Raw genomic sequence first — 22,411 nt, forward strand, 5'->3', positions numbered from 1 at the left:
TTATTTGTTTAAAATTATTAGTTTGATACAATTAATTAATTAATTAAAAAACTATCATCAAATACATGTTTTAAAAATAGCTTTCTATTTTTAATTGTAAATTGATATATACTGTATATCTCATATATAAATAAAACTAAAAAAATATGTATAAATTATTTTATTACATGTATTTATTATATCGTTATATAAGAGTTATATCGTTGTTGTGCATAACTTTTATATCTAGAGATACTGTTTATAATTTATATATATATATATATATATACTGTACAGTAGTCTATAATTAGAACTCGATTGCTATTTAGTTAAAGTGCCAATTAATTAAATACTCATAAATTAAAAATCAATATATGATATATATAAATAAATTTAAATATATACCACTAAATAATTTTCAGAAAAAACACGTTGCATTAAAATTTACATTTTTCATATGATTTTTGACCTGTTGAAACACACGCACGCACACACACACACACACACACACACACACACACACACATACATACATACATACAAACACACATACATACACACACACACACACACACACACACACACACACACATACATACATACACACACATATATAGTACACATAAAAATATTAAGATATTTCAAGGAAAATTTGATTTTCTAAATTTTTGCTACCCTATGAATAAAATATTTGTCTATGAAAATAGTTATATAAATTATATACTGTACTGTATATACACTGTATAAATTTATGTGAAAATAAATGTCTACAATTTTTTTTAAAAAATAATATTATTTTCAACTACCATAAAGAGAGACTCACTAAACTAATAAATCAATCATTTACTTATAATATATATATTTATATAAATGAAAAATTAACCTATAAATTTTCATCATAAATATATTGGATTAATGTGTCTATTTTTTCAACAAACTGTTTACAACAACAACAACAACGACTAAATAAAAAAAATTAATAGCTTTTTGCAACTTTCAAAGTCATATTAGTAGTAGATTTTTCCTCAAAAAAAAAACTTTTTTTTTAAATATATTGATAATATGAGAGGAAAAACTTTGCAACTTTAGTATTTTACTTATTTATTTATTTTTTTGTTGTTTTATTTGAGACAAAATTTGTTGTATAGCAAAATTCTAACATGGAAATTGTTTTAAATTTACAATAATAATAATTTTTTATTGTTGTTGTTGTTAAATGACCTGTTTGTTTGGTTTTTCTATCTATAAAAAAAACTTAATTAAAATATTAATAATACATTTTTATTTTATATTCTACATGAATATTGTATTATTAGATATCACACTAGAAAAAATCTAGGGAAAAGTCTGCCATAGACTCCACTTACGGTAAAGCGAAACTCTATAACAATCCGCCATTTATTGTGACCCCAAAAAAACACTAGATTCTGACGTCACTCACTACGTTTGGCGACATCGACTGTGATCACGTGATCAATCAAATTGACGACATCGACTATGGTCACGTGATCGAAAAACTTTTTTTGGCGCCAATCCTCGGAATGATTGTCACGTGATCGAAAAACCGTCCATCAATAACGTCGTGATAATTATGTAAAAAACGTAATATATGTAAGACTGATTGGTCAAAAAATTTAGGCATAAAGTACGTCAAAAAACCGTTATTTATTGTTTAGATATCATGGGTATAGCAATTATCGTGTGACGTCACATAAGAGAATTATGTACCGCTAAATACGATTACACAAAAAATTCGAACTTAGTATACAAATTAATAGCATAAACTAATATTATATAATAAAATTGGTTTTTTAAAATAAAACAATTATTATAAAAAATGAAATAATAAACAATATATATTAATCTAATCTAATTTTAACGTTCAATTTGCCAATCAATTGGCTAACACTTTGACGATCCGGATCGGTGGAATTGGCTGGAGTGTCGGTATTCCATTTGAACAATAGTTTTTCAACAGCCAACCAAAATTTTCTAGTGCCGCTGATGTAGTCATAATTGTTGTTCGTATAGCGAATCATAATAGCTGTTGCCAAAGCTTCGGCCACCGATGTGCACTCAGCGATGTAGAAAGTCGGGTCATACATCGATAGATAGGTATTCTGGAAAAAGCATTTAAACATAATATTTTCTTGAATATTTTCAATCGCATTAAGCGATGTACACGGCGACACCACTAAGTAGAGATTTGGCAAAACTGGTGACGGCTGACAATCAAATGCAATGCTATTCGATTCTGTTGTTTTGGTGATTAGCATATTGTCGGAGCATTGTTCGCCAATTCCAAATAGAACACGTCGGCCGATATCACACGTTAGCGATGCCAACAATATTATTGCGACCATTGATTTGCTATAATCTATAAGTATAAAATTAAATAATTAATCATTGAATCAATTAATTAAATGTTAGTTAGTTATTAACATACTATGTCCATTTGTTGATATTTTGAAAAGTTTTTGGCAATATTCATTTGTTTTCATATCAAACAAACTTTCTCGATGAGTATATAATCGTTGCCATAATTCTTTACCGTTAATCAGGACTCTTGAAAAAAATGTCTCATTTTCTGATAGAAAGCTATTTAGTTGACTCTTTGTTTTGGCAAGTTTTTGAAATAAATCTCTAATCTTTACGATTTAAATAATTTAAGTTGTTTAGTTTAATTTAAATGAAATAAATAGTAATGAAATACACCTGTGTTGTAGAATCTGGCAAATATCGGTAATATTCGCCGTGATTTAGATTTTCAAACATTAGTTTTAGTTGAGTGTACGTAACGGTTTCCATATTAATTATGTTACTGATTTGTGAATTACTATTATGATTAGTATTAACGAATCCATTAGTCGAATCGACATCCAACGATTTTGTTAACTAATAATTTAATAAATAAACAAACAAAATTTATTTATAGCTTCATTAGTAACTTATCTAGTATTAGACTTACAATTTTCGGTTCAATGGCCAGTCTTTTCAACACTGGTTCTATAATTGAAGAACACGATTCAGAGGATGAAGACGACGAACTCGAGATCAATACCAAACGCTTTCTTTTCCTTAATTTCTAACCAAAAAATAATCATTAAATTTAATAATATGCACAACATTATTATATATATATATAATGTATAGTAAGTAAATAACTGATTAGTGATAACCTTTTCTCCGAAATTAGATTTCTCTCCAACTACGTATTCAGTAGATTCAGATTGTGGTATTGCTTTTGAATCCATTTTTATTGGATCACTTGTCTTCGAAAAATGACTGTTATCATAGTAATTCGGTGGAGTCAAACAGTAATTATTAGATTCAAAATAATTGTCATAATTTGAAATCAAGTCACTTGTGTTACATTTAACTGAAATATTTTAAACAATTATATAGATAAATGCATTTAATCAAAGCAAATCAAATTAAATTATCTATTTATATAACTAAAAATAATTACTAGTGGGTAAAGTTTTATTGAGATCTTCAATATTGACATCCATACTACTAATTTGAGATTTTTCATTATTATTAATTGTAAAAAACATTTCCTAATAATTAATAAATTTATAAATCAAATTTAAATTATATATATTAATATATTTATAAATTATTTATTAAATATCTACTTACAAATGTTTTTTCAAATTGATTACAAATACTTGGATATTTCGATGCAAAAACATAAGCTAATATTGATCGACATATAATCAAATATATATCTTCATTCTCTTCATTCGTTACTATCGATCGAAATTTACTTTTATATTTATAAAAAAAATATTAATTTATTAATATATAATAGATTTTAGATAACATTAAAATAAAATGTCATACATTTAAAACACAAAAACATATACCTGTAATACTGACCGCAATGACGTATAAATATTATTTTCAAATTATTGATATCGGTTGCGGTAAACTCAATCGACATGTCATCAGTGATGCGTTTATATAAGTCGAGTTCGACGGGATTTGTGGCATTAAATATCGGTAATGCATTTGCAGCAAAACTAATACTATTACTGTTAACTCTTAATTTCTGATTAGTAGTGATATCTTCACTATCATATAACAATGGATTATCGGTAATATTATTCGGTAATAATGCTTTCATTAATAACATAACCTTTTGCGATGAAAACAGTGACTTCGGTGATAATTTCGGTTCTTTTCTGTGTCGGCGTGTCGTACCAATAATATGAGTGATTGGCCGCTTTCGAACAATGGTTTTCGATTGTTTAGGTTTTCGACGGACAGTCAGCGATTCCCGATCATCTGATTCCATTGCTGAATTTAGATGTATATATAATACAGAATTAAACAATAAATTAATTTAGTATATAATTAGTTTTATATTATGAATAAAAAAAATGACTGACTAACTAATACATTTATCACAAATATACCATTGACTTGAAATGATTAAAGTTTATAATCTATTCATAGGTTATTTTGTTGCTAACCATATTATATAATAAAAAAAATAACTGTAGATTTATTGTTATATTGTTTACTTACTTAAATTTAATAGTTTATATTTAACTAAGTAGTTTATATAATAGTTTATAAAATGTCAGATTTTAATCTTAAATGTTGTGATAATATCTATGCAAGTGATGGTGCATTTCGAACACATATCTTAAATAATCATTATAGTCGCGGTCAACCATTTAAATGTTACTATCCTAATTGCCATCAAAAGCGTATTCCCGATACAAAACTCTTGATTGAAACTTCCGATAGCGATATTGTTAAAGCTCAGAAACAAAAACAATTAAAAAGAAATTTTGATAATCAGTGCGGAAATCATCTACGATATCATAAGAAGAAAGCAACTGGTTTAGTTAAGGAATACAATACTAATAAACTTTCAGAAAAAATCGTTAATAGAAATTATTGTCAGACTTCGGAACTATTATCTAATGAAGAACATGAGCCAAATGAAAGTTTTGTCAAAATTTGTTCAATCACTGACATGTCATTCATTAATGATTTAATTTGCTTAAGTTTATCAGACTTTTCGATTGATGGCGTCATCTTAATATCCGATATGAAGACTTTGATTTTCATAACCAATTTGATTAGATATCTCCAGACACTCGTATCGACAATAAAATGTTTAAGGCGTTCGAAAATCTTGTATTCATTTTCTTTAACTGAAGTGGCCAAATTTTTGCCACCAATCGCTTTCGAACTCGTTTTATACAGTTTTTTTGGTTTGCATTTGTTGTCGTATTTGACATCGGGAATGAAAAGAGTGACTCCAAAGTCGACGTTACCATCAATGTATATACTTTCTTCGTATATATTGTTGATAAATTTCGCGAGTTTTTCGACTACCATCGATGTTTGTGTCGGCTTTTCGAGTTCATCACAAATCATTTTGATTTTGTTGTTATTGTTCAAAATTGCGCTCAGTATTCGACTCTTTTTGCATACATTTTCCATTCTCTTGTCTCTAAGCTGTTCTTCGCTATCCGACTGATTTGATAGTGAATTTAATTGCGATTCAAATGGAAGCGGTATGTCTTCATCATCTATTTTGTTGTCTTCATTTGACTGCTGAGCTGAATTAGATTGAATGATTTTTTCGACATTTCTCGTCTTTTCGTCAGCAATAGTCAACAGCTTTGGAACATTAGCTGATCCAGTCTTTTTGAATAACTCTAAATCATCATAAACACGTTTTTCAAAGGCGGCGATATCGTTAAGAGACATAACAGTATCTGTTTTAATTAAGATGTCATTAAACAAATCCTGTGTGTCTCCTAATAGCTCACCTTCGAGCTCAACTGCTGGCGTGAAAACCTCTTCTTGAGGTCTATAAGTTGAGTGTGATCTCGAATTTTTAAGAAAATTATCAATATCTGCGACTGATATTTTCTTAAACTGTTGTTTTGGCTTAACTGATGAACAGCTTGGCATCAAATTATAATTGTCATAATTATCGAAACCATATTCATTGAGCAATGAATTGATCTCTTCTTCATCCGTCTCATCGATTTCATTGATTTCATTGATTTGATCGCTAAGTTTCTTCGTCTGAAGAAATTTTCTGTTATCATCACCATTAGCAGATGAGTCGTCGGCGTCAGCAGTTTCTACAATAGTTTTCTTATTTTTAGTCTTATTTAAGATATTTTTGGCCACATTTGAGACATCGGCAGTCAATTGAGGATTTAAGTCGTCATTTGTTATGTCAGTTGATTTGATGGCCTCCACAAAACCTCCAGAATCGACGAGTCCTTTATCTGTCATTTGGTTTTTGTTGCCATTAAATGGTTTGTCTTCAAAAACAATTTGCTGACCTTTTTGACCATCGGGGAGTGAAACTAATTTATAAATTTAAATAAAAAATATTAAAAATTTAAATTAATAGATAATTAAAATGTAAAAAATACATACGGATTCGTTTTCTGTTGGTTATGTTGGCCTCAGTTGATATCGAATTGATGTTTACCAATGTGTCGTATTTTCGGCGAAACAATACCATCGATGGTACTGTTATTTAATAATATATGTTTTATTATTAAATTAAATTAAAATCTTTTCAAACAATTTTAATTACCTGCAAATGATACCAAATCTTCCTCTTCGTCCATATTGACTGTCTTCTTGTTGTTGCCGATAATAATTAACTGTAAATGAAATGAACTGATATTATAAACAAATAATAAATAAACAGTTTTATTACTAACAGTACTGTATAGTAGTATAATATAGTATTAGGCAAATAAATACTGTAACGCAATAACAACAGTAACAATGGCTGCGCACTAAGCGATTATTATATCATTGAAATAATGAAACAAACAAACAGTGCTCTGATTGGGTAAAAACTTTTTATACAATTTGTTGTATACTCCCGACGTCTAACGATTTTTAATTAAAAAAATACTCACTCTTTTCTGATTGGCTGTCAATCAGAGAACGACACTCGTCTACTACGACATCTATCAGTAGTTAACTATAACTAGTGTTTTCGTTTCAGACAAATTGTGTTTATAGTCATAAATGACTGAAACGCTAAGCGATAATTTTTCATTCCACTATAAAATGGGCTATTCATCGATACAGAGACAATAAACAGTGACGTTTAGGCCCGACACCAAACGGCTTTTTTGTGAACCTACCCCAGTTTTTTTCCTGTGCAATTAAGAGACTATTTTAAAGGTCACTTTCTATGAGATAATCAATTAAATTATAATATATATGTATTTTTTTCAATAATAATACAGTATTAGTACAAATATATCGATTGTTAAATATATTATATGTTGAGAATAGTTATGTCTACAACCAAACAAAAAACAAACAATATATCATAAATTGATATTGATATTAGACTTATATCTTAATAATAATAATAATAAAATAAAAACTTATTGATAAAGTAATTGAACTCGAAATAATTTATGTACTTCAAAGATGATGACCAACTTTTTTTTTTTGTCTTATGCTGTCATCAAAAACCATTGAGTGATTGAGATTTGAAGGTCGAGAGAGAGAGAGAGAGGAGAGAGAGAGAGAGAGAGAGATGTTTGGATAATTTTTTTTAATGATTATAAGTGCTGTCAATGCAAAAGTATAGAAAAAATGTATTAACTTTTTTTTGCAACACTACTCCAACAACAGGTATTCAATCTGTCGGTACATTTCAGCAGTGTATCGGTAATGTCAGAGGAAAAAAATCTATCTATATATACTATATCTCATATAAATTGGGGTTATATATATAATATACTGTATTTTATATTATTAGGGTATATATATATATTGTGCTGTATGTCCACATCCAATACCTGCAATACTCGCGCCGAATCTCCGCCGAAAGAGAGAGAGAGAGAGAGAGCTATGAAAATGCATTGAAAGGCATTAACGTCATTGAGATGAGAGACACGTACTTTGAAAAACGCAGTTTTCAGGTAAAAGTCAAGGACAGCCTCTAAAGGTATACTAACCATGAAATTTACTGTCAATACAAAATAGATGTACAATATATATATATACTGTATATATACACAATGATCCTGTACTAGGAATATATATTAATATATATATATATATATATATCATATAATTTTATATAATAGTCTGCACACAAATATCAATAATAAAAAAATAAATTTAATATAATATCCATTTATTTTCACCTTAATTGTGAATTCTTGTAAATTTCAATATCATTCTACAGTATATATATATATATATGTATATAATATTATATATATGATATAAATTCTGTAACTACTTTATTGTTGTCCATAAATTGATGACTATATATATATATATATATATATATATCTAAATTAAATTATCAAAATTGTTAACAATAAATATAGAATAAAAAATAAAGTCATCAAAATTGTTTTTTATATAAATATTTTATTCATAATATATAACATTATTTTATATATTTTTTTCTAATAATTTTTTTTAATATAATTTATTATTGATATTTTTAAGATATCAAATATAATATAATTTTAACACATTTATGCCTTTATTTCTATTTATTCCCTTATGTTTACAGCTATTTTTGAAATATGTTACTAAAAGTCAACAAAATTTATTTTTGTAAACATATAAATAGATCTTATTACTTATAAAAAATATGTTTTGGCTAAAAATTTTTTTTATATATAAAAATTGATTTAAATCTAATTAAAATTAATTAATTAATTAATTGATATTTTTCTTTATATAATCTCTAGTAATAAGTTTAACATTAAAAATGCATTATATATATACATTATATACTATGTATACAATTATATATATAATGTTTAGATATATATAGGTATTAAATAATTTAGTAAATAAATCATAGAAATCTAAGTAAACTTAAACTAAAATCATAGGAATTGCTCTAAAAATAAAATTCTCTCTCTCTCTCTCTCTCTCTCTCTCTCTCTCTCTCTGGAGATTTACTTTAACAAAAATCTTTTTACTAAAATTATTATTTTAACATTGAATTATTCACATTATTTATTCAATTATTATTATATCAGGTATGTGCAATGTGTGTGTGTTTATAGAATATTATTTGTTTGAGATACTAAAAATAATCTAAACTATAAAATAAGCTTAATTTTTTTGTTATTGAATAAAAAGCTTTTTTGTTTGAGCTTGATAATAATAATAATACCATTAATATAGTTAGATAAAATAAATAACATTTACATTATATAAATAAACATTATGTTCAAAACTAATAGATAATAATTTAAACTATATAAATGATGAACTAATAATAATAATAATAATAATACAGTATCTATGAAGCAAAAATTTAATTTACTTGGGGATAAAATAACCATGAAATTAGACATTTAGTTTAGAGCCTTGAATTGTTGTAATGTATAACAACACACACACACACACACACACACACACACACACACACACACACACACACACACACACACACACACACACACACACACACACACACATACATACATACACACACACATACATACATACATACACACACACATACATACATACATACACACACACATACATACATACATACACACACACATACACATATACATATACATATACATATACATATACATATACATATACATACGCATACACACACACACACACACACATACACAATTAGTGGCAATATTTGTGATTGGTTGACTAACATGCATCACTAAAAACGTATCTCCCATATTCTTTATATTATATTATATATTGTATATAAGTTACTGTACTTTTATGTAATGTCAATATGTATTACCAGAATAATTCACAGGATATTCTAGTTTTTTGAGTTTATTTTTAGATACATAACTATTATACAGAATATATTTTATGTATATAATATTTATGTTTAACTGTACAGTAAGTACTATTATATTCAAGTAACTATTACTCTCTATTGAACTATATATATATATATATAAAAAAATAATATATAAATAATAAAAATTGCACCTGATATTTATTTTCCAAAAATATCAAGAGTGCAAATCGATTAAAATTATTATTATTATTATTATTTGTTAGATTAATGTATGAAAGCACGACCTAATGTTATTTTTTATATATACAGTATATATAATAATAATAATAATATACAATATTATTATTAGTATTACTACTATAATAATTTTTATTAGTTTTTACTTTACTCTAAATACAGTACACCTAAAATTCATAGATTCTAAATTTATATACAAATTTATCGTTTAATAATAATAATAATCATAAAAAAAATTATGTAAATAAACTTTTTATAAACAACAAGAATATAAGTATGTATAAAATAATGTTGTAAATACTTTTTAAAAAAAAAAACATTTATTAAACAATTATTATTATTAAGCCTCAGTGACAATTTATCATCTTAATTATTAAAAATAACTCATATATATATATATATATATATATATATATATATATATACTGTATATAATATATAAATATTTAATGTATAAAATATTTAGTGAGCAATTAAATAATAGTAACAAATAATTAAACAATATTTTTTTATGTTTGTCAAAAAACTTAACATTCATATCCAAATAAAATTGTATATTAATTAAAGTACAATAATTATCAAATTTTTTATTTAATGGACAATGAATAACATTATAAAATTATTATAAAATTCAATTAAAAAACTATTATCTAATATACTAATTTAAAACATATATATATATATATAAATATACTGTGTATATAAATAAAATATATTATTGTAATAATATTATTAATTACCTTAATATGTATTTATAAATAAAATAATAATTAAAATTGTATATAAATTGCATTTTAACACAAATTTTATAATCATTTTGTTTTTGCTTATAAATATTACGAGTTTTTCCAATCGGAATGCAATTTATTTAAGTGTTGGACAGCCCTATCGCTTATATTGAGCGCCGCATAAACCGATAACAGGTAATTGTTGGTTGGATTTAAAGCCATACCGCTTAAGCCGAGGTATGTATGCATAGGATCTGTAGTAAACAGTTTTAAAGTTATTGATAAATTGTTAATAAATTATACAGTAATAATAATAATAATAATTTATTTTTTAGATTATTTTATTTTGTTTCAGACCTGGAGTGTTATCTGGATATTTGGCGAGACCTCCAGTAACTAAATCCTGTGTATCTAATATAAAATTTTCATTTTGTTTAATATTAATCAAATGATAGGCATCAATAAGCTTGAGAGCGGCTCCGACCCAAAATGAATAGCAGGTATCGGGATCTTTGTTAGGCCGGCCCTGAAAGCCGTTGGCCTGTCGGAAGAGACACCATCTCGTCAACGATGATAACTGTTTGGCACTTAATTGGCTTAATTCGTCCATCAATGACAGCGAAGCTAACGCACAGTACGTGGAACCGCCGTGACTTTCCAGACCAGGACACTGACCGAAGCCGCAGTCGTAGGTCTTAAACAACAATTTTTTAAAAATCAAATTGAATTATATATATATTTTTAAATATATAATAATTAAGACAAATAACATACAAAACTATTCATTATAAATGAAACCGTCTTTTGTCGGTCAATGGCTGACCAATCGTTCAGTATGTATGATATGGTTGCACAACAATAGACAAATCGCATGTCGTTCTCCTTCTCGAAGACTACCGGAACAAAACTGGTCGTCAAAAAAAAAATCAATCAATCAATTGCTAAATCACAACAATATTTGATGGCTATATAATGTCTAATAAGTCGTATATCATAATTACCGGTAATTAGCGGAAAATTTTATAAATGCTAATCATATTCAATAGTTTTATCGGTAATTTAAAAATTTTTATTAAATCACTATTTTTTAAAAAAATAACTATTATTATAGTAACAAATAATTATTACCCATAATTCAACTAATAATCGGTAATAACTAATAAACCCTATTTTTTTTAACTACCGGTAAATTATTTTAAAAAATCTAAAATTAAAATAGTGACAAACAAGTTGTCATAACTACTACTACTACTAATAAAAAGCCGATTGTTTTATTTTTTGACCGATACCTGCCGTCACTTAATCGGTGATCTTTGAGTCCGTTAATGATGGCTTCCTTGTCCACACGTTTAAGATCGTCGCCTAGTATGACCAGCGACGATAGGGCACAATAGGTCATGGCCACATTGCCGCAATCGTACGGATGATCCCTGCCATTAGTCGGTGAACCGCGAAACCCGTGGCGACCGGTGCCGATGTGTTTAGCTTTAAGATAGAAGATTTGTTCATTGATTTGTTAAATAGGATTATCATAAAAACAATATTATTATTATTATTATACAATTTGTGGTCAATATCTGCAACGAATAGATCCAATCAATAATGGATTGCCGATCGTCTTCAATAACATCCAGACTGTTGAGCAAATCGAGACCAGAAATGGCAAAGAAGGCTATCGTCAGACTAAATATAGCACAAAAAAACAATTCAGTGATCAAATTGAATGACAAACAAACAGACAAATGAATTACCGGCTAATGTCTAATGAAGAGTGAGATGAAGGCAACACTTGAAGACATCGTCTCAAATATTTGGCATTACGTCTGATGAAGACTTGATGATCATTGTTGCGGTCATTGGTTATTACATCCATATATCACATATATATGAAAGTTGTGTCCAATCTCTTTGTGTGTGTCTCTGTCTTTCACTGTCAACCAACAGCTTTCTCTATCTTTTAATATCAAGTGATGACTTCACCGTCGATGACCATCAAATAAAAACACACACAAATAGCAGATAATAGCAGACAAACTGATGACCAAATCAATTGATTCCTTGTTTTTAATATGTATTATATAATATAGACATAACATCGACAATAAATAACGCGACAACAAAACTGGTCATCAAATTCAAGACGTCTTCACATTTGACTTTGTTTTTGTTTACACACAAAACAAATAGAGAAATAAATTTTAGTTTTTTTTTTACTGAAACCAATTCTTCAGTTGTCGGGAAGTGTTTCACAAATAACTTATCTTTTGATTCAATTTGATTCAGTTGTTGTTTATTTATCTTTTTTTTCTTCATCTTCTGTGTCCACTTGTGTGTTGATAAACAACTAAATACTTCCGTAGTCGTCGTCCTCGTTGTTGTCGTCAAGAAGATGTCACTATTCAAGACTAGCCTACAATTTGCCCAAACTTTTGGCCGACTGTTGACCACTGAACCGGTGACCACATGTCAGGTGAGGCATAATGTCCGCTGGTATTGGGAGAAGAATTCGGAGGTCAAACGGCAGCGTAAGTTTGGATGGATTGCACGGATTTCGACGACCAAAGGCCGAAAGATTGTGATGCAAAGGATACTTAAGGGCAGACAATCGCTGACACATTAAAGGATATCATTAAAAATGGGATCAACTAATAGAAAGTCATTATAAAACAAATAATCAATTGATTGTTCATCACTTGATTTATTTAGTCGTTTAACAGTTAAATAATTAATAATAATAATAAATTTTTTTATATTATATTTAATTATATCATATAAAAAATATATATAAATATCTATAGATATATCTTATTAATAGTTTTGATATCATATATAAATTGTAATAATAATTATTTTAAAAATAATTACTAATAAAACAGTTAATCAAATATTTCAGTTTAAAAAAAATTTATCACTAATTTGTTTCTGGTTTTATATTTTGTTTTGTTTTGTTTTTTTTTTTTTGAAACCCATTTTGTCCGATCTCTAAATGTCTTGAGCAACAGCGTTGTCGCCGATAAATGTTGGCGTCGTTTCATGCAAGTCGTTGTCGTCGTCGCCGCCATTGCCGTCGTCGGCCATAACCTGTGTGGCCAATTCAATGTGGTCGGAATAAGCGGAATATTTTGTATTTTGAAATGGCCGCAAATGAACAACAATATGCATAATAACGTCATCCCATCGGCTAAGATACGGAAAATTGCCGCCCGTTTTCAGATGTGCTCTCCTGGCATCGGGATATAGTTTGTACAGTTCTTCGCGTACCGATTGGCTTAATGCGCATTGATCAAACACCTGATTGGATCCATTAAGTGATGGACAATATTAAAGATATCTAAGATATCTAAGATATATAGTAATCAATTGTCAAAACTACTTACATCTAATAATGTGATATCAATGTTGTTGAGTCTTTGCGGTTCAACATAACAACTGATACAATTCAATGTCAATCTGGAGGCCAATTCTGGTTGAGGTAATGTATCCAATCGTTCGGACATGAATTCGATGGCATCAATAATATATTGATCATCTTTCGATGTGGTAATCATTGACGAACTTCCCATTACCAGCTTCTTGAGCAAAGCGCTCGGAGTCATCCAAAACCTGGATTAGAGACCACCAAAAAAAATGATTGAAATAAATTGAAATATAAAATAAATATTTTGTTTTTCAATGACTGACATGACTGCCGATTCTGTATGATTGAAGACCGATGTATCGGCAAAACTATTGACCAGAATTAATGACTGAATGCGATGGCTTTGATAAGTACTTTCGGCAAACTTTTGGGCCAAAAATCCGCCCAAAGAGGCACCCAATACGTGAACTCTCTCTAAGTTCATGTGATCCAATAGGCGAGAGAATCCATTGACAAACTCTCTAACTGTCCAATAGACTGGATATTCAGCCGAAATTACTCGATAGCCTTTGGCCGACAAATCTATCAGCAATCGGAAGAAGACATCGGCAGTGCCACTGACCGGCGGCAAACATATCAGCGGTGATGTGACAGTCTTTGGTCCGCAATCGTATAGTGACCACACTTTCGATGAGTCGTCGTCAACAATGACTTTCTTGAGCGACACATTGCTTCTGAAGTGTTGATAATCAGTTGAAAGACTAATGTTTGCTAGTCTTTCGAGTTTCGGTGACAACAGGTTTAGCCTATTTAAAAAAACCAGATGTTATAAGACATCTCTCATCTGTAAAGAAGATTCACCACAAAAAAAAACCGTACACTTTGTCGACCATCTCATAGTTGGATGTCCAAAGACCACCACTACTTCTTCTTCTTCTTCCTCAGCTTCTCGAGCGAGAGAGTTATTGACCCCCAAACACAACCAGCACTTATGATATCATATATATCTTCTGACACTTCCTCGACGGTAGCTATGATTGTCTGTTTGTCTGTCAAATAATGGTCACAAAATTATAGCTCATCTACAAAGTTAGAGAATCCAATTGAACGGCGGATCAAATGTGTGATCAAATTATTAATAAATAAAAAAAACTAAACAAACAGATAATTAATGACTAATTAAAGTGATAAACAATAAAACAATAGTTTTTTTAATTTTATTTTTATTTTTAATCACTGTTTGCGTCAACTGTTTATACATTGATTGCTCAGTCATTGACAGTCAATGACAGTACTGTACTGTAAAACATTTATACTGTATTTCAAATTGAAATTTTCAATACAGTGTTGTTGTTATTGTTAATGCATTTAAAACACAATTTTATGGGTAATACCTAAATAGTACCAAATGTTCGATTCATTCAAAACAATACATTTGATATCAAGTCTTCACTTACGAACATTTAGTATTTTTTTATATTATTGTAAATAAGTTTTTAAAGTAGTTTTTTTAAAAAATAAGTTATCTATTTAATAATTTAATAAAATTAATTTAATAATAAGCTATATTTAACATTTACCAGTTTTAATTGTCTCATTTAAATGTACTCATTTTTTTTATATAAAAGTTTATTTTGAACTTTTTAATTTTATAAACTTATAAAATCTGATCTAGGTATATATATATAATAATTAAAACAGTTAGTTATTATAATAGTTAGCTTGGTTAACACCTGGAATGGGGGGGGGTACTATGATAGAATTTTAATAATTAGACGTGTAAAATTTTCACAAATTTTTTTAAAAGCATTTTTTTATCAATCATATTGATTGATAACTAAAACAAAATTAATACTAATTTATAAATTACAAATTTAACATAAATTATGTGGAGTTTGATTTTAATTTATACCTGTATAAATTATATGTATTAATAAAAATTTATATATTGTGAAATAATTGAAATTGTTAGAAATAATGATTAGATACCAAATTTTTTTTAATGGCTTCATATGGTAAATAATTTTGTCAAAATATATTTGTTATATATGCAATTAAAATTAATACATAAATGCAACTTATTATTATAATTATTGTAACTTCAAGTAACCAAACTTATTATAATTATAATACATATACAATATAATAATAATTTTTATCAATTATGAAAAGTATTATTGTCTATTTTTATTATAAATAATTAAATAAATAAAAATTTAAATAAATAATTAGTAATTTAAGTATTTAATTAAATAAAAATATAATAAATTTTATAACAAACTATTTTTAAACTATACTAAATCAAATAAATAAATAAATACTAGTTTAGGTCTACTGTATTAGGTGTTCAATATTAATAATTATATTAATAATTATTAGAGGAATTTAAATAAACTATTATAGACATTATAAACCAGTTTATTAAAACTTACCTGGATCAAATTTCAAATATACTTTACTATTAGTATATAAAAATAGATTTTTAAAAATGGACATGACGGATATAAAGTTTAATAATTAATATAACATTGTTTATGTTTGTTTTTATTAATGAAATTAATTGGATTTTATTTTATTAAATTAAATAATTAAAAAATATCAATAGATTCTAAACAACACGGTGTATATCATATATATATTTTTTGTTTGTTTTCTAAATTTGTTAAAAAATATTGGTTACAAAATTATGTATATAACAATTAAATCATTGTATAAATTAAAACCCTGTTTATAATATAATACCATTTCTAATATCAATATATTTGTATAAATTAAGTCTATATATTATTAATTGAGGAATAATAATAATAATAATACATTTATTTTTTTAGCTTAAATTTAAAAATTCAATAATTAAAATGAGCGCCTATTTTTGGTTATTTAAAATATATTAATATACTGTATGTATATAATTTATATATATATATATTATCACTGTTAATGTAAAATTTTATTTAATAATCATCATATAGTATAATAATAGGGTAGACAAATATACGTTTTATATATATATATTATATAATAATAACATGATGTATATACTGTATATACAGGTAAAAACTATTGATATATACTGTACATCATAAAAACAATCATATTTTTTTTTGGTAAATCACTTGTGTCAACAAAATTACAAAAAAAGGATTTTAGTACTATTAATACTGTAATAGTAATAATATTAAAATTATTTAGTTTAACACACAGTTAATAACATTTACACAAAAAACAATTGGGTTTCACATATATATAGAATATTATTATTTTTTATATATAATAATCTTAAAAGACAGTCATTATTTTGCGGCAATTTCTGTTCCCATTTGAATTTTTTTTGATGACTACTAACATTCATCATACTTGTCAATCACTAGAGATTATGGTAAGTCCTAAATATCAATATATATATATATAAAATTTATATATATATATATGAATTTTTATAATACTGTATGTATATATTTACAGTAATTTTTTATTATATAATATATTCTGAATATATTGAGCAATAAATGCTGATATGTTTGTGTGTGTGTTTTAGTATGAATATATAATCACGACTTGTTATTATTATTATGTCGACGAAACTGTTGTCTGCTTTTACAAAAACAGGCTGTCCTCATGAGTCGGGCGAATACATGTCGTATACCTATCATACATGTGTTGCCAGAATCGCAACATTGATGGTCATTACTAAGCGATGTCTTAAGCAGCACATTGTCATTGTCTAAAAAAATAATCCCAAATTATTAGATGATTTAATATTTTTTAAATGTAAAATATTTTTATCATAAATGCTATTAATTTAAAAAAAAAATATTAATAGATAACTATTATATGTATACCTAATTGTTTTAAATCAATGCTTTCAAGGGCTGATGTGATAATATTTTTGATATAGTCTTTGGCAAAGTCTTTGATATCATCCAAATCCATATTATTCTGTAAATTAATTGTCAAACAAAACAAAACTATTGCATTAAATAACATATAATAATAAAAACATAATATATATATGATATATATCTTTAAGTAATTTTTAGTTACCTTCGATGAGATATCAAAGTGTGAACTCGTGAAGATAGAGTCCACATCCTTAAGACTCGGTTCGTAATCATTGATAGAAAAATCGGTGTCAATGCTAGTCGACTGTTGGTCAGGTGTCGGCACTACCGGTGCTTTGAATATATAATTTTTCTTATTGACCGACCAATCGATTAATGATTCTTCCTCTGGACTGGGCGTTCTGGTACCGGCTAAGTCTATTTGGATGGCCGGCGGTAACTAATATACCATTAATTAATAATAATTATTAATTACCAATAATTATATAATTTAAAAAAATTAGTTTTAGTCGAATTTTTTTTTTGTAGTTTTAGTCAAATATTTTGAAAATAAATTAGTAATTAACTAATCAAAATTAAATTAAATTTTTCAATAACTTTTAATAGATTTTAATAAAATAGCAAAACAAAAAAAATTAATAAGATTTAATTATAGATAATTTTTTTAAAAATATAAATATTTTCTAATATTATTGATTTTGATTTTCACAGACAATTGATGAATTATTTGAATTGAATTTAATGGTAAGCAATTAGTATTTTATTATCATAGATATTTAATCTATATATATATATATATATATATATATATATATACTGTATTTATATATAAATTATATAAATAAATCAAAAAAATATACTAACATTTAGATGGAGACCATGTCTTGAGTTAGTTGTGTTTTGCGGTAAATTCATTTGTGCCGCCCGTGACTGTAGTAACTGTTCACTGGCTTTACTAATAGCTTTTGTCAGCAGATTATCGACAATAATTGCAGCCAATTGTCGATAATCGTTGGCATCGGTATTGTTAACAATATTAGTTGGATTACAATCTGTGTGTTTGCGATCACTAATTTTTTTTTATAATACACAGTACACAGTATATATAAATTTATATAATTGTATAAATAAAAAAACAACAAAAAAAAATGATAAAATAAAAGAGATAACATTGAAAGAGAGAGAATAGTGACTCAAATAATAATTAGATTTATACAGTATTTTACCTAAAAATACTAAAGTGAAAACATTTTATTTAATAAAAACTATAATATGTTTTTTCCTCTTAATAATAATAATAATAAAAGAGTTAGTTTTTACCTCATAGTCATTGTTGGCGTTGTTGACAATCAAATTGCCATCTAATAGAAAGTAAATTTTATTATAACTATTATTTTCTAAATATATATACAGTATATAGTATATACAATATAAATAAATAATATTTCCTCCAAATTTTTTTTTTGATTTTTTTAAAGGCATTTAAGATTTTTAAAAATTAGATTATCTATAAAATAAAAATATTGAAAAATAAAATTTGAATTTTGTTGTTGTTGTATACAATCGATATTTAAAGTTATGCAAATATATTGTTATGCAATATTATATTATTGATATTATTATTTTTTTTTATTATTGAATATCTGGTAATAAAATATTTTATATTAAATTATTAAATATAAAACTATTTATATTATTTTTTGTTATTGTTGTGCTGCTATTTGAGTTAATTTGTGAGTGAATACTGTATAATTGATTAGAAAATAAATTTTAGTTAACTAATTAATATAAATTGTTTAACATTGTAGAAGCATACAAAGTAGATTTCATGGTATAATTAATTTATAAAATAAAACAAATAAAATTTTATTTTTAGATAGACTCAGCTATTATGGTATTATTATTATTATTATTATAGCATTATTTGTGGATTAGTCTACAGAAAGTATATGTTAATTATTCTAACAATTAGTTTTTAAACACAAATAATTAATGCATTACTTTCAGTATTTATTATTTATTTTTTTAAATATGTATTATGAAATAAATATTATTACCATTTTTTGTAGAAAAATAAATAAAAGATAATCATGTTTTTTTTATATATTTATATATATATACGGCTGAGCTGAGCTGATGCTGCTAAGCTACAGGTGCTCTTTATTATGATGATGTATTAGATCATTATGAGAAATTATTTATAGGCATATATCAATGATACCACCAAAAAAATTTTTTTTACTTAAACTCTAATTATAGATCAATCCTTATAGAAAGTATACAAACTAATAATAATAATAAATCTATAAATAAATAAATAAGCTATTAATGAATAATAAATAAGTTTTTATTGGGAGACACTTACTAAATGATTGAGTGGTAGTATAAATATTTGGCACATATTTTTACTATCAGTTATAATCATTACATATAAAATTTATATATAAATTATATATATATATAATATTCAATGAAGCTTTAACTATACTATATATTATTTATATGAATAGATATAGACGACAATAAAATTTGTTTACACGTTATATAATTTTTGACACATAATAATAATAAATATAGTGTATAGTGTTATTTACATGTATTGTTATTTCACATACACATACACACACTATATATATAAATGACACTTTTTTATAGATAAGTTTTATATTATAAATATATAGTAAATAAAAAAATTTCTTTTAAATAAAATGATAAACAATTTTAAATATATTTATGTTTTTCACATATATAAGCACATATATAAAAACAGGTACTTATACTTATATATATATAATATTGTATATAACATACCAGTGCTCTATAAAAATACTAGTAGTAGTCGTCGATTGATAATAATAATAATAATAAAAGCTCTGCCAAAATGTATCGCTTTTTCCCATCATTTTAGGTGAATATCCATATACAGTATATCTCTATATATTTATATATATCCATAGAAACCGTTTCACATTGATGTTGAAAATCACTATTGCTTTTTGCAAAAAGGGATTTGCAAAGGTATGCCTAAACCAATAGCCATAGTCAAGAGAGACATACATAGAAAAATATTAGCCAACATTTCACTACATTACATGACATATACAGTACATACATACTCTCAAAACACATACAACAAAATACACACTACAGCACTTGTATTTAATTTTTATAACATATACAGCAGTTATACAGTACACTGTATTATAGTTTTTTTTACATTAGACTCAACAGTGCCTCCAGTGATGCTGATGTGGATCACTGTATTTTATATACTTTTATGTTATGCACTTTATTTGCAATCTAAGGTATATATATAATAAAAATAATAAAATAAAAATATTGTATATATTATAGAAAAACATATATTCATTTTTTTTACTGTATTACTGTATAATATACACAGTGTATTTATTTATATAGTACATTAAATTATTTTTATATAGATTCTGTATATACTGTATATATATAAATTATATATATATATTAATATATAGTAAAGTAATGTTTAGTATGATATTAGTACACATTTTACATATTATGATAAAAATATTAATTTTATTTTTAATTTAATATTTTTCTACAATAAGGTAGAAATATTTATTAATATTATTATTTTATGTAATTTAGCAATTTAATAATAGTAGTAGCAATAAATTATCCTTCAATTATATTAATTAAATTTTTATTTTTCTATAAATCAAGTCTAAATTTTTAAAATAATTTATTCAAGGTTACTATTGAATATAACTGTATATCAGTACAATCAACAACAACAACAAAAAATATACTAAACTATAATTTTAATTGTAACAATAAATGAATAACATAAATTAAATTACTAGATAATTATGCTATTGCAATATTAATATAAATTATTTTGTAGAAAAATATAATAATTAGATTTATTATTATTATGTGAAATGAATTTTATAATAATAAATTTACGTTAAAACGTTAAGTTTAAAATTAAAGGTTAAAATTAATTTATTAATATATATACAGTATATAATATTATAATATTAACATATATAGTTATCATGCTAATTTAGTATGTCCTAGACAAACAAAATAAGCAAGATAATTTATTCTTTTAAGCCACAATTATTTTTTTTGTACACTATATTGTATAATAAGTAACTTATTTATATGTACTGTATTTGTTGATTCTTATTTAATGACAATTTGTTTGGAGATTAATTGGTAATACAAACACATACAAACACATACACACACATACATACAAAAAATATATATACTAATAAAATGCATCATTAGATCTAATATAATAGAGTTAATTGTGTTAAATCAAGCGATTTAGTTATAGTATAAACTAATAAACTATAATACAAATGATATTCAACAACAATACATATACAGTATAAGAGAGTATATTACAGAATATATTGTATAATAATTTATATGACATATTGCTTATAAAATTATATATTGCCAGTGATATAATACTTATATATAGTATATAAATTTATAT

The 22,411-nt window shown here is 25.5% G+C and overlaps 2 protein-coding genes across 2 annotated transcripts; both read right to left on the bottom strand.

The window, feature by feature from the left end:
* Positions 1–10,824: 10,824 nt before the first annotated feature.
* Positions 10,825–12,819, bottom strand: LOC128957720 (geranylgeranyl transferase type-1 subunit beta-like). The gene is made up of 6 exons (XM_054303529.1): positions 12,474–12,819; positions 12,284–12,405; positions 12,012–12,207; positions 11,497–11,629; positions 11,080–11,416; positions 10,825–10,976 (listed from the first exon to the last, which is right to left on the bottom strand). The coding sequence occupies exons 1-6, from the start codon at positions 12,593–12,595 to the stop codon at positions 10,831–10,833; spliced, it is 1,056 nt and encodes a 351-aa protein (XP_054159504.1). The 5' UTR covers positions 12,596–12,819; the 3' UTR covers positions 10,825–10,830.
* An 828-nt stretch (positions 12,820–13,647) lies between these two features.
* Positions 13,648–15,358, bottom strand: LOC128957721 (maspardin-like). Its single transcript, XM_054303531.1, has 4 exons — positions 14,960–15,358; positions 14,404–14,886; positions 14,100–14,325; positions 13,648–14,013 (listed from the first exon to the last, which is right to left on the bottom strand). The coding sequence occupies exons 1-4, from the start codon at positions 14,971–14,973 to the stop codon at positions 13,705–13,707; spliced, it is 1,032 nt and encodes a 343-aa protein (XP_054159506.1). The 5' UTR covers positions 14,974–15,358; the 3' UTR covers positions 13,648–13,704.
* Between the last annotated feature and the right edge of the window lie 7,053 nt (positions 15,359–22,411).

This window comes from Oppia nitens, unplaced genomic scaffold (assembly GCF_028296485.1).
Source record: "Oppia nitens isolate AA-2021 unplaced genomic scaffold, nextdenovo-longstitch-racon4-pilon3 scaffold3_pilon_pilon_pilon, whole genome shotgun sequence".
NCBI lineage: Eukaryota > Metazoa > Arthropoda > Arachnida > Sarcoptiformes > Oppiidae > Oppia > Oppia nitens.